At 37.4% G+C, this 14,035-nt stretch overlaps 1 protein-coding gene across 1 annotated transcript in view; it reads right to left on the reverse strand.

The window, feature by feature from the left end:
- SCYL2 (SCY1 like pseudokinase 2) overlaps positions 1–14,035 on the reverse strand; it is a 59,612-nt gene that overhangs the window by 33,501 nt on the left and 12,076 nt on the right. Inside the window, 1 exon segment of the mRNA XM_032646002.1 lies at positions 9,322–9,526. Coding sequence (XP_032501893.1) covers positions 9,322–9,498 — 177 coding nt within the window. The 5' untranslated portion in view covers positions 9,499–9,526.

The raw sequence follows: 14,035 nt of genomic DNA on the forward strand, positions 1-14,035 counted from the left end.
TGATAACCCTGGATTATACTACAGAATCTTGAAATGCTTTTTAAAAGAAACGTCTTATATGTCAGGGAGTGCTTATTTATACAAAAACTCAATTTGTAAGCATCTTTTACATATTAATAACCCATACTCTTTCTCTCTCCTCTTGTTAAGGGCAGTAACTGGGAATGGTTACCAGCACGGGAAACTGCTCCCCTATCGTCTCTCTGAGATCAGTCACAGCTTATTTTATACTACTAAAAGCACACAACCTCCTTAACCACCTTCTCTCTTTCATTCTCTATCAGTTGCACAAAGAAAACAGTTCCCATCAAGTTACCTAATCTTAACAAATCAGTCAAAAAATAGCCATATTGATAGATGATATATTACAACTGTGTAATACATCAGTGATGCTGCTAGCTCTCCATCATAAATGCAAAGAAAACTGATAAAGTTGGAAGTAAAATTAGCAAAGAATCAATGCTAGCCCTCCAAAATTCTATGGAAGATTTTGAATGACTCTTTCAGAGCTCTGTGTCTCTTTCAAATGCTTTTAATTAAACCTACTACTACTCAACTATCTTTGAGTTGATACCAAGACAGTATCTTTCCATTTTATTGCTGTTCTCTTCTAATTATTTTTGCTACATTATGATTATTGCCTTCACAAGTTAGCCTGGCAACCTATTTACATAACGGAGATTCACTGCAGAAATCCAAATCAGTAAATTCCTCAAAACACAACTTGTTTTAAGTTGGAGCCTCCTTAGACATATATAGATAAGTTAAGGATTTTAGAGGATTGAGGCTCTGAAAAGTTGTAACGTAAAGGGACTATATTAGTAACTCAAATTGAACACCCTATTCCCCAAGCATCTGTGTACTTTTTAGGAATTATTCCACTCTTCACAGCAACCCATGAGACAAGTTATTATCCTCATTTCACAGATGAGGACACTGTGGAAAAGATAAACATATTATCTAAGATCTCACAATTGGTAAGATGAAGAATCAAGATTCAAACCCAGTCAGTCCAGCTCTAGGGGTCACTTTCTTAGCCAATACACCATTCTGTCTCCCCAGAAATAACAGGGCCAATAAACAAGACCCTAGTAAAACATGATATATGCCTTCAGTAAAACTATTTGAGTGAGAGCTTTAAATAGCACTCATATATATACTGCCTTCACAAGTTAACCTGGCATATACATATACACATACACACACACAAACACAAAATATTAGCTCTTTTGATCATTTTGAGACACAGAACAGGAGCTAAGAGCATTATGTAATATTAACTTGAACTAAAAACAAATGACCTACAAGTTCAAGTTCCCATCTCACTATTCATGTGTACAATTTTTAGTAAGTGTTCCAACGTATTTTATAAATGCATCTAATTTAAATATGTTTATTTTTTCAAGATGTTTTAAGTCTTTAAAAAAAGATTACATGAAGTAACTTCTGAGCTCCTAAAGATTCACCACTCTAAAGGCAGAACACTACAGTTCATAAAGAAAAAGAAAAACACAACTCTCTCTGACATTCATTTATTGTTTTAGGTCAAAAATGAAAGATTCCTACATAGATCAGAACAGGTTATCAACTATCTTAAAAATATTTTCTTTGTTCGGGGCTTCCCTGGTGGCGCAGTGGTTGAGAGTCCGCCTGCCGATGCAGAGGACACGGGTTCATGCCCCGGTCCAGGAAGATCCCACATGCCGCGAAGCGGCTAGGCCCGTGAGCCATGGCTGCTGAGCCTGCGCGTCCGGAGCCTGTGCTCTGCAACGGGAGAGGCCACAACAGTGAGAGGCCCGCGTACCGCAAAAAAAAAAAAAAAAAAAAAAAAAAAATTTCTTTGTTCGGATCAGTTAATTAAAATTAACCAATGTCAACAAAGTAATGACTAATTAACTAACCTTTAGGCCTCATACTGACTCCTTAAAAGAAAACTCTTAGCCTGCACCTTGAAACCTTTCAACAGAATAGACTATCATCTAATTTCTAAATTTGTCTTTCCTCTATTACTTCACTATACTACCCCCTCTGCTAACACATATCACTTGTATAAAAATCCTATCCGTCTATACCTATATGTATATTACAAGCTTCTCGAAGAAAGAAACCATGCCATAAGTGTCTCTGTACCCACCACAGGATCTTCACCTAAAAGATACTCAGATGTTCATTGCCTACTGATGGTCAGTAAAGATAAGCAACTACTCAAAGCATTTCATTATCATGTTGAATTAAAACCGTTTTCAACTTTTCATTATGAAAATTTTCAAATATACCAAAAAAATGAGGTAGTGCAATCATCCAATATATCTTCCACTTAAGATTCAACAACTGTTAACGCTAATTAAAATGTGAGACTCTTTTTGCAAAATTACAAATAATACCAAATATAAAATAATGTAAGCAACATTTGGCACTCTATTGTTTATTCACTTAATATTTTTAAAAATACATTGGCAAAGAGAGTTACCCATAAATAAAAAGTATTTTTCTCAATAGCCTATCTTTAAACAAAAAAGGATATGAAATAAATTATCTTTTCTAAAAATTAATATTTGTCATAATGGAGGCTGTCTTTTGATATAGACCTAATTTATAATTTTTAAAAGCTACTTTGCTTACTATAACTACAAAGCTGAACTCTCACTGAAAACAAGATAATTTAAGTGATAAAATCTGAGTTAGTATACACCAATGTATCTAGGATTCCCTAATAGCAATCATGAACTCCACTAACCTATTCCTCAGAGCCACCAGAGATGGTTTTTGAAACATAGACATTCCCTGAAATCCTTTATTTTATGGGCCTTTCAGGACTGGCTGGTGGTAACTCCAAGCATCATGTTCTTCTTTTTTGTGTGTGATTTTGGGACAATGTTCCTTTCTCAAAACAATAAAACAAAATATGTTTTTATTTAGATTAAGTTAAAAATAAGTTGAGATGACTGAGAGATAACAAGATATACTCCTTAAAATTACTAGACATAGTCTATGATCACTTTTGATCTAAGCAACTTGACTAGCACATTCACCTTTGCACAATGGTTTCCTTTACATTAAAGCTGTTAATATTTTAGAATTTAACTATTTATAATAATTTAATTATGCCTCTGTCTACACAATATTAGCAAGCTTTACCCCATGGACACTGGCATCTAGAATAACATAATGTAAATTCTGTAATAAGGAAGGGACTGTGTCCAAGCCTACATGTAGTAGAGTGGATAAATATGAATAGGTAAATTTTTACTGCATAATTAAAAAAAACTGATCAATCTTTATTATCCTCATATGAATAGCAACTTAACTGGGGGTGTTATGAAGCAGGGCAAAAGAAATAGGCCAACAAGTATGACTTTTAAGGCAAAATAAGACTGAAGTTGCCTTATTTTTTTAAAAAAGAACTACTCCAAAGCTGGATAAAAAAGATCGTAATAAATGTGGGACACTAGAAGACTCCTAATAAATGTTAAATCCATTTGAAGAGTAGTCACCTGGCAACACAGAATCTTGTGTCAAGATAAACAGAAATGCTTAATAAATAAATGCATGAATAGCCTGAGAACCAGGCAAAATTTTATATATAAACATACACACACGCACACGTATTTTTTAAAACATTTTCCCCCCAAATAAATCCCTTGGCTTGACATAGGAGAGTTGAAAGAGATTTCAAAATGTTGAGCTATTCTTCTACTTGAAAAGAAGTAAAAGTTATATATACAGGTGGGACAGAAACTATTTATGTAGTGCTTTTATTACAAATTATTTAAATATATAGCAGCCTTTATAGTTATAGTATTCCTATCTAACAGATACGGTGATGGTATTTCAATTTTAAAGGACATATATATGAAGCAAACGTTTCTCACTTATACATACAGTTTGACCAAAAAAATTCCCTTTAATGACTTGTTTAAATAAAGTCTAATTAAAAATTAGAAAATTAAAAATTAGAAAAGCTAATGAAATCCAGTGCAGGGCATTTGTCTCAGAAATCTCTCTTAAATATTCTTTAAAAAGGAAATAAGGATATATTTGAAAAGAGTGTCTATGTTTATAAAACCATTTTAGTCCTAAATATGCTACTCTGTAGAAAGACTAAGTCAGTTTCAAAGCTATAAGAGAAATACAGCAGCATAAACTCTAAGCCTAGCAACTATCTACTAGACATTACAAAAGTTCAAGAGGTAGGGGAGCAGGAAATATTTCACTGAATTTTCAAAAATTAAATAGCCCTTTTTAGTTCAAAAGACTAACTATGGAAAGGTTTGGGCAGAGATGTGGAGATCTATAACTGCTGGTGGATGTGTACATAGGCACAAACACTCTGGAAAGCTTTTTGGCACTGAACAGATACATACACTATTACCTAGCAATTCCATATCTAGGTAACATGTCATATATGCCAACAGCACACAACAATGTTCACATTAGTACTCTATATATCAAGGAAAAGAAAAATTGCTGTGTTCAACTACATAGATGTATTTCATGAAAATAAATTTAAGAAAAGGGAGCCAAACACAAAAGTACACGCTATGCTTCCACCTAAACAAAATTCAAAAACTGGCAAGATTATTCCTAAGTGTCAAAGGACAGGAGAGCAGTTAGCCCTGGAGAGAAGGGGCGGGGTTGGGGTGGGGTGGGGGGAGGTAATAAATATGAAGAGACATGAGTATTAGCAATGTTTTCTTGATATGGATGCTGGGTACACAGGTGTGTTCACGGTGAACATTCAAAAAGCTGCTCACTCATGATTTGTGCACTATTCCACATGTGAGTTCTTAAAAATAAGTTTATATTTTAAAAATTAGACAACTTAAATTCCCTAAATGTCACCTTGAAATGTTTTATAGCATCTCTAGAAAGACATTCTAGAAAGAGTAATGGTTAAGAACTAAGAGCTGCTTCTAAATAAACACTCAAAAAGGAAACTAAATAGCACTTGAGCCTAAATAGTAGCTTCCAGGGCTAAGCTGTATTTAAAGATCTATCCATTTCAACATGTTTACATGTTGTATTTGGTTAAGTTTATCTAAATAATAACTTTTAGAAGTCTTAACGGCTCATTTTATATACAAAACTGGCCTAAGAAATTTATTTTACTGCAAAAAATCAACTATACACTTGTCTTGAAGATTCTTAGAATTCTTAATTTCACTTCATAAATTATTCACTATGACGTGTTTCTTCAATGAATGTCTTTCAAAAATAATAAAAAGCAACAGAAACTTATTTTTGGAAGCATAAAGACAGAATAATAATACAGATGTCCAATCAGGTACAATGAAGGCACAAGTAACCAGGTGCAAGTAACTTTTTATTTACCAATTCTTTATCGTGCTGCATTCCAGGTTTCATAAATATGTACTTTTTCTCATCAGTTTCGTAGGTGCTATTATTACTACTCTTCTAAGAGGTCTTCAAACATTTAGGTTAAAAAGTTAAAAGTTGGGATTTCCCCGGTGGCGTAGTAGTTAAGAATCCGCCTGCCAATGCAGGGGACACAGGTTCGAGCCCTGGTCCGGGAAGATCCCACATGACGTGGAGCAACTAAGCCCATGTGCCACAACTACTGAGCCTGCGCTCTAGAGTCCGGGAGCCACAACTACTGAGCCCACGCACCACACTACCAAAGCCCGTGCACCTAGATCCCGTGCTCCACAACAAGAGAAGCCACCGCAGTGAGAAGCCCGCACACCACAAAGAAGAGTAGCCCCAGCTCACCGCAACTAGAGAAAGTCCGTGTGCAGCAACAAAGACCCAATGCAGCCAAAAATAAATAAAAATAAATTTTAAAGTTAAAATTTCTACATGATCTGAAAATTATAATTAATCATGTACTAATGTGAACTTGAAATAACCCTAGGAAAAAATACACAGATAATCTTTAAAGGGGTATGCAAACCCTAAAAATACTAATACAAGGATTCTTTTAACTTGGAAATACTGCTGTGTTTTTTGTTGTTGTTGTTGTTGGGTTTTTTTTGGACAATGTGAAATTATGATACTTTTTTTGAAGATCATGTAAAAAAAGTGAAATGGGGGAAAAGAACAAGACTTAAACTTTAAATGCAATGGTTTAAATATCATGGTATTTATTTCATATCATGGTATTTATTTCACTGCCATGTAACAACAGAAAACACCTTCATATTTTTAACTATTAAAACCAGGTATGAGAGCTTCCCTGGTGGCGCAGCGGTTAAGAATCCGCCTGCCAATGCAGGGGACACGGGTTCGAGCCCTGGTCGAGGAAGATCCCACATGCCACAACTAAACCCGCGCTCCCCAACTACTGAAGCCCGCACGCCACTACTGAAGCCCGTGTGACACAACTACTGAAGCCCATGCACCTAGAGCCCGTGCTCTGCAACAAGAGAAGCCACCACAATGAGAAGCCCACACACCGCAATGAGGAGTAGCCCCACTCGTGGCAACTAGAGAAAGCCGGCGCACAGCAACGAACACCCAACACAGACAAAAACAAATAAATAAATAAATTTATTTTTAAAAAAACAGGTATGAAAATCTCCTAGCCCAAAGCCTCATACCCGATGTTTACCTCAAAGTCAAATTTAAGATCATATATTCTACTATAAAACACAACTACAATCAAGTACACTGTATGCTAAATCAAATAAAGCTGAGAGGGTAAGAAAGATGCCTTCAGTCTCAATGTCCCTTTAAGGGGGAAGAAAACGACTAGCAGAGTATCCTTTTCCATTATTTTTCTCCCAGTTTCTCTAAAATCAGCACTGCCCAATAAAACTTTCAGTGATGATAGAAAGTTCTTTACCTGCACTGTCCAATACGGTAATATGAGCCACATGTGGCTACGGAGCATTTGAAATGTGACTAGTCCAATAAAGAAACTGAATTTAATCTTATTAAATTTTAATTAATTGAAAAAACCATATATAGCTTATGGCTACCATATTGTATTAAGTACAGCTCTAGATTATCTATTTTTTCTGATTCCCTTTTAATAAAAATGAGGCCATTGAAAAAAGAACTAAAACTTTTCAATTAAGGGAGAAATTCAAATGAGGCTTCAGTGCCAAGAGACTTAGCTATTCCTTAAGGAATTAGCCAGCAGTCGAGACAGGATACTCACGAGGTCTAACCCTCTGAGGTTTGAAAGAGGCAAAAGAAAATTCAAAATCCACAGAGAGCAATGATATATTCTAAAACTACCTTTTTCCTCAAAGCAATAAATTTGGGGAAAAAAAGGAATACAGTTAAAGTTTCATAAGAGATCTCAGTTCCGGAAGTCAGCAGTTGAGAAATGCTGTATTAATGTGTAATATCTAATTAACTATCTATTATTTGTGCCTGGTTCTCAAGTTCTATTAGCACCAACAGAAGCTCCAACATTAGAGGATTTCAGCATATGAACTAATGATATAAACACAAACACCTAGAACTCTTTTGGTTAAGGACAAAGACACTATTATGTTATTACGTCCTTAATAAACAATGCAAAATTTAGTAAATTTGGTGTTATTTCATTTTCCCTTTCTATAATTGATTATAAAAGCAATTTGTGCTGGTGTTGGAGGTTGGTCATTTATATAACTTCATGACCTCATTCATAACTTTTTAAGTAGTCAATACTCAAGAAACCATTTATTTTTTTGGATGAGCTCTTGGTGAAAGAGAAAACAATGTTCAAAAATGACCAATCGGGCTTCCCTGGTGGCGCAGTGGTTGAGAGTCCGCCTGCCGATGCAGAGGACACGGGTTCGTGCCCTGGTCAGGGAAAATCCCACATGCCGCGGAGCGGCTGGGCCCGTGAGCCATGGTTGCTGAGCCTGCGCGTCCAGAGCCTGTGCTCCGCAATGGGAGAGGCCAAAACAGTGAGAGTCCCGAGTACCACAAAAAAAAAAAAAAAAAAAAATGACCGATCAATATTTAAGATAAAGATCAACTTTGGACTTAAAGACTTCTAACCAAATGGCAATAAAAACAAGATTTACACATCGAGTACAAACCACATACCAGCAATCTATCACAGAACCAAGATTCTTCCTTCATAAAAGGATAACCAAAGCCAATTTCTTCTTTAACATACTTGTTTGGGAAATAAGCTGGTTTTGGAAAAGTCACAATGCATACTCACAATTGTACAATTTTGATAGTCATTGGAAAATATGTGTATTAAATACCATGTCTTAAATTTGATATGTTTCACATATAGGGAAGTAAAAGTACTTTTGGAAAGTGATTTTTCTTTTTTTTTTTTTGCGGTATGCAGGCCTCTCACTGTTGTGGCCTCTTCCGTTGCAGAGCACAGGCTCCGGATGCGCAGGCCCAGCGGCCATGGCTCACGGGCCCAGCCACTCCGCGACATACCGGGGCACAAACCCGTGTCCCCTGCATCGGCAAGCAGACTCTCAACCACTGCGCCACCAGAGAAGCCCTCTTTTTTCTTTTTTGATTCTTCTTTTTAAAGAACATATCTCCACAAACATTTTAAACCTGGTGATTTTTCAATTCTTTTAACAATTCCAACAGAAAGTTGTTAGTAAAATTTAACACTAACAATCCTCCACATTTCTAAGAACAGTCTGTTGGTCTCTTAAGTCAAATAAAAATAAAAATAAAAATACAACTCATTCAAACTACTCTTCACTAAAAGAACAGTTTTAAAATAATTTTTAAATCAATATACCCCCAAACATACTACTGATTATATGCCACAAATGTATCCCCTGATGGTAAAAACTATAGTGTTAATAAATATGAAAAAATATTATAGAAGCCTATTTTCTATAAGGCTATAGAATAAAAGAGGGAATAAGGATGCTTAAAAAAGAATGTTAGAAAAATTTGAGTATTTTGTCGTAATGTATTGATAAAGATAAAAAGGAACATGGCAATTTTTATTCTAAAACACTTTGCTAAAAGAGGGAGGAGATATGGGGATATATGTATAGCTGATTCACTTGGTTATAAAGCAGAAACTAACACACAGTTGTAAAGCAATTATACTCCAATAAAGATGTTAAAAAAATAATAAAAACCACTTTGCTAAATATTAAAATCTAATACACTCATTTGTGCAACTGATATGTTTGTTATTAAGTAAACAAAATTAAAGTACAAGATGAGATGATATATCAAACAATGTATTTGTAACAATGAGATTCAAGGGCATGTTTAAAAGCATTTGTTTTTCTATGACTTCATTAGATGAAATGACAACTAAAGAACCCATTACTTTTAGCATTTCTTAACATAAAAATGTATACATGCACATTATGGTACTTATTAGCTTGTGTGTTCCTTCCAACTGGACTCTAAACTAAAACTTACCTGCTTTGTTGACTTTTTTGTGCCATTAAAAATCTTCCAAGCTAGCCCACTGCCACCACTGGCAATGTGTCGACCAACATCAAATTCTCTAGTGACAGGATTTCCCATCACAGCACTAGTGACATCAGCTGTCACTTTTGTAACAGTACTCTTCAACTTATTAAGCATGGACTCCATGGCTGCAATTCTGGGTAGTTATAGTTACCTAGAAACATAGGGGGATAGGAGAGCACAGATCATTTGTTCTTACTTCTTTAAGTATTTATTCATTATTTAGTCTGAAAGCTTAATATACCCCAAACAATGAGCAAAACAATCCTATAGAAACAAAAGCTATATGTTAGTTTTGCCTTCAGAGAACCCAATATACTTGAATGCAAATTTAAGTCTAGGAACCGAACTGTGCTTCAACCTCAATTGTCACAGACCAATAAGAGAAAAGACATATTCACACTGACACTAACATGAATGTTGCTCAACTATATAACATGGTCCATATTATAAGACCCTTTAAGACTTAAAGTGGTATAGAGGGTCTGAATCTTCACAGTAAAAAAAAAAAACTATAAAAAACCTGAAAGGCTCTAATGTTATACTAAGCAATAAATTTGTACTTCATAAAAGTTTTGTCCACTGTTGAACTATGAAGTCACTTAAGAATATTTTCTAAACAAAAAGCTAAAGGACAATAACACATGAACAAGCAATAGGTAATAAAATATTTTTCAGATGTTACACATTTCTGGTGATGATGGAGGAACAAACACTATATTTACTCTCCCTCCTCAACAACTGGAAACTGGACAAAATATATGAAACAAATGTTTTCAGATATTGAACAGGCAGCACAGGCCACGTGATCCCAGTGAGAAAGCAAACAAGGTGAATTCTAGGGTTGCCCCAGCTTTCTGCCTAGAGGCACACTGCAAACCATGGAGTAGACAAAGAATCCCAAGCATAGTCTAACTGAATTAAGGAGTTGAGGCAAGAAATTGGAATTCAATGATGCTGAGATGGCTGGGACTTCTGAGACAGAATTTCAAAGGGAAGGGGGAAGAAGAGAAAAAAAAATTTTTTAAGGCCAAAAAAGAGAAGGGAACAGTGCTGAAAAAGAGCTCCAGAAATTTGCAGGGGTCCCCCTGATGCTTTGTTGAATACTAAGATGCACATACATAGTGTGCAACTTCACCAGGTTGAAACGGAGCAGGACCCTATGGGGCCCTCTCAGGTACAAATACTTTCTGTGTCCCCCCATTTCTTGTTTGTAAGAAATAGGCTTCATTCACCCCCCTTGACCTTCCCTGAGTTCCAAAGGGCAAAATCAAACAATTGCTTATCAGGGAATGGATGGAATGCAGAAACAAAAGAGGAGGAGTCAAGAAACAATAATGCAGCCTCAGGGCAGGGTCCTGGTCCTCAAAGAATATACATAACAATACCTTTGAGTTCTTCTACAGGAACTAAGGCCCGCCCCCACCCAGGTAGAGGATTATAACTTCAGGTTGAGCATGAGATTCCTGGAACACCACCCTGTTACCTCACCACCAACCAAGCAGAAGAAAATCTGCACACAGTGGCAGATAAACTGGACTGATCCCCTCCCCAAATGATTCCCCCTTTAAAAACTTTCATGATCAAGCAGAATCTTTGGAGCTGGGTTTTTGGACACCAGTCTGCCATCTCCTCAAGTTGCTGGCCTCCTGAATAAAGCACCTTTCCGTTCTTACCAGCACTTGCCTCTCAAGTATTGGCTTTCAAGCAGCAAGCAGCCGAACCTGAGTTCAGTAAGAAGGTCAGGCAATGAACAACTAGCGAGCTGTGAGCTGAATAGTTACAGAGTTCATACAGGGCTGCAAATCTTTTAATTTTTCAAGCTAGAGTGGAGAGACCTCATTGATCACTAAAGGCATTCAGTAGAAACCCCAGAAGGACTATGCATTGGTACAGAATAAACCATTCTTAAAGTATCCTAAACCTGCCCTAACAAACTAAAAAGCTAGCCTCAAATGATCAAACTAATCATAGATTACTTAACTGCTTACCAGAATGAAACCCAATACTCATGAAATGGAGACAAAAATAATTTCAGATACTAAGCGATATAACATTCACAATGTTCAGTATGCAATCAATAATTATCAGACGTGCCAAGAAGAAAATGTGATCATAACCAAGACCAAAATCAGTCAATAAAAACAGACTCCAAATGAGCTTATAGAATTAGCAGCAAAGATATAAAAAACTATCATATGTCCAAGTGAGACAGGAAGGAAGAGCTCAAGGGACAACAGTTAAAAGAATAACACAGCCAGCGCTTCCCTGATGGCGCAGTGGTTGAGAGTCCGCCTGCCGATGCAGGGGATACGGGTTTGTGCCCCGGTCTGGGAAGGTCCCACATGCTGCGGAGTGGCTAGGCCCGTGAGCCATGGCCGCTGAGCCTGCACTCCACAACGGTAGAGGCCACAACAGTGAGAGGCCCGCGTACCGCAAAAAAAAAAAAAAAAAAAAAAAAAAAAAAAGAATGACACAGCCATTGAAGATATGACAAAAACTGGTTAGGCCCAAGATGGCAGAAGATCTGACTTCCCGTAGACCTTGAGCCTCATTATATGCTCATTGTAATACACTAGAATGCTAAATGACACACCCACAGGTGCCATGACAGTTCTGAGGCTGACCATAAAAGGCCAAAAAGTGAGTGGTGGCCTAGTTCCTGGAAATCCCTGCCCCTTTCCCCAAATAGTTGAAATAATCCTCCTACTCATTAGCATAAGAAATTACCCAGCCCATAACAATTAACAACTTCATATCCCAGGGCCACTCTCACTTTCTGAGACAGTCTGCATTCTGCCAATTTTAATGTTTATCTATCTAAATAAACCTGCTTTGGGCTTCCCTGGTGGCACAGTGGTTGAGAGTCCGCCTGCCGATGCAGGGGACACGGGTTCATGCCCCGGTCCGGGAAGATCCCACATGCCGCGGAGTGACTGGGCCCATGAGCCATGGCCGCTGAGCCTGCGCGTCTGGAGCCTGTGCCCCGCAACGGGAGAGGTCACAACAGTGAGAGGCCCAAGTACCGCAAAAAAAAAAAAAAAAAAAAAAGTAGGGCTTCCCTGGTAGCGCAGTGGTTGAGAGTCCGCCTGCCGATGCAGGGGACACGGGTTCGTGCCCAGGTCCGGGAAGATGCCACATGCCGCGGAGCGGTTCGGCCCGTGAGCCATGGCCGCTGGGCCTGCGCGTCTGGAGCCTGTGCTCCGCAACAGGAGAGGCCACAACAGTGAGAGGCCCACATCCCGCAAAAAAAAAAAAAAAAAAAAAAAAAGTAAATAAACCTGCTTTCACTTTACTTTGGCTGGCTCTTGAATTCTTTCCATACAGGAAGCCAAGGACCCTCACTTGGCAGCCTGTCCTGGGACTCGCCAGAGACTGAGACATCTCGCCAGAGACTGAGACATGACTATTCTCTCGCTTCTCTCTTCTCCTGTATAACAAGTATTTAGGGGAAAGCACGAACATAATAAAAGAAAATAGAATATTAAAAAAAATCAAATGAACACTCTAGAGACAAAAATATCTCAAATAAAAAACTCAGAGGATATAATTACCAGATTAGACAATGTAGGAAAAAAAGATCAGTGAAACCTGAAGATAGAGTAAAAGGCTGGGAAAAAATAAATGAACAAAGTCTCAGTGACCTGTGGGACAATATCACAGTCTAACATATATAACTGAATCTCAAAAATGAGGGGGAAAGGGGAAAAATAATATTTGAAAAATAGCCAAAAATTTTCCAAATTTGATGAAAACTATATAGCACCAAGAAATTCAATAAACACAAAGCAGGATGAACACAAAGAAAACCATGCCTAAATATGTCATATCAAATAGCTGAAAATCAGTGATTAAGAGAAAACTCTTAAAAGCAGCCAGAGAAAATAGGCAAATTATATACAGAGGAAAAAAGATAAGAATTTCCCCCAAACTTCTCATCAGAAACTATACTAGGGAACAGGCTGAATAAGGAAAGGCCACGGACAACTGAATAAGGTCTCAAAAGAGCTAAAAGAAACTGCTGACATAGAATTCTATAAGCCATGAGGGAAAGAAAAAAAAAAAACTTTCAAAAATAAATGTGAAATAAAGACTTTTTCATGAAAACCTGAGAGAATTTGTTGCCACCATATATTTACTATAAGAAATATTAAAGGAAGCCCTTCAAACAGAAGGCAAATGATACCAGATGGAAATCTGAATCTACAAAAGGAATGGAGGACTCTGAAAATAAAAATTATGCAGGTTTATAAAAAACTCCTCATGTTATGTTTGAAAGACAGCTGATCATTTAAAGCAAAAATAACAAAAATGTATTGTGCTTATAATATATGTAGAAGTAAAAATATGATAAAACAAACCAAGGATAAGAGAGGGGAAATGGAGGGAGCTTCCCTGGTGGCGCAGTGGTTAAGAATCCGCCTGCCAATGCAGGGGACATGGGTTTGAGCCCTGGTCCGGGAAGATCCCACATGCCACAGAGCAACTGGGCCTGTATGCCACAACTACAGAGCCTGCGCTCTGGAGCCTGCAAGCCACAACTACTGAGCCCATGTGCCACAACTACTGTGCTCCGCAACAAAAGAAGCCAATGCAATGAGAAGCCCGCACACCACAACAAAGAGTAGCCCCTGCTCACCACAACTAGAGAAAGCCCATGCAC

The sequence above is a fragment of the Phocoena sinus genome, chromosome 10, assembly GCF_008692025.1.
Source record: "Phocoena sinus isolate mPhoSin1 chromosome 10, mPhoSin1.pri, whole genome shotgun sequence".
NCBI classification, from domain to species: domain Eukaryota; kingdom Metazoa; phylum Chordata; class Mammalia; order Artiodactyla; family Phocoenidae; genus Phocoena; species Phocoena sinus.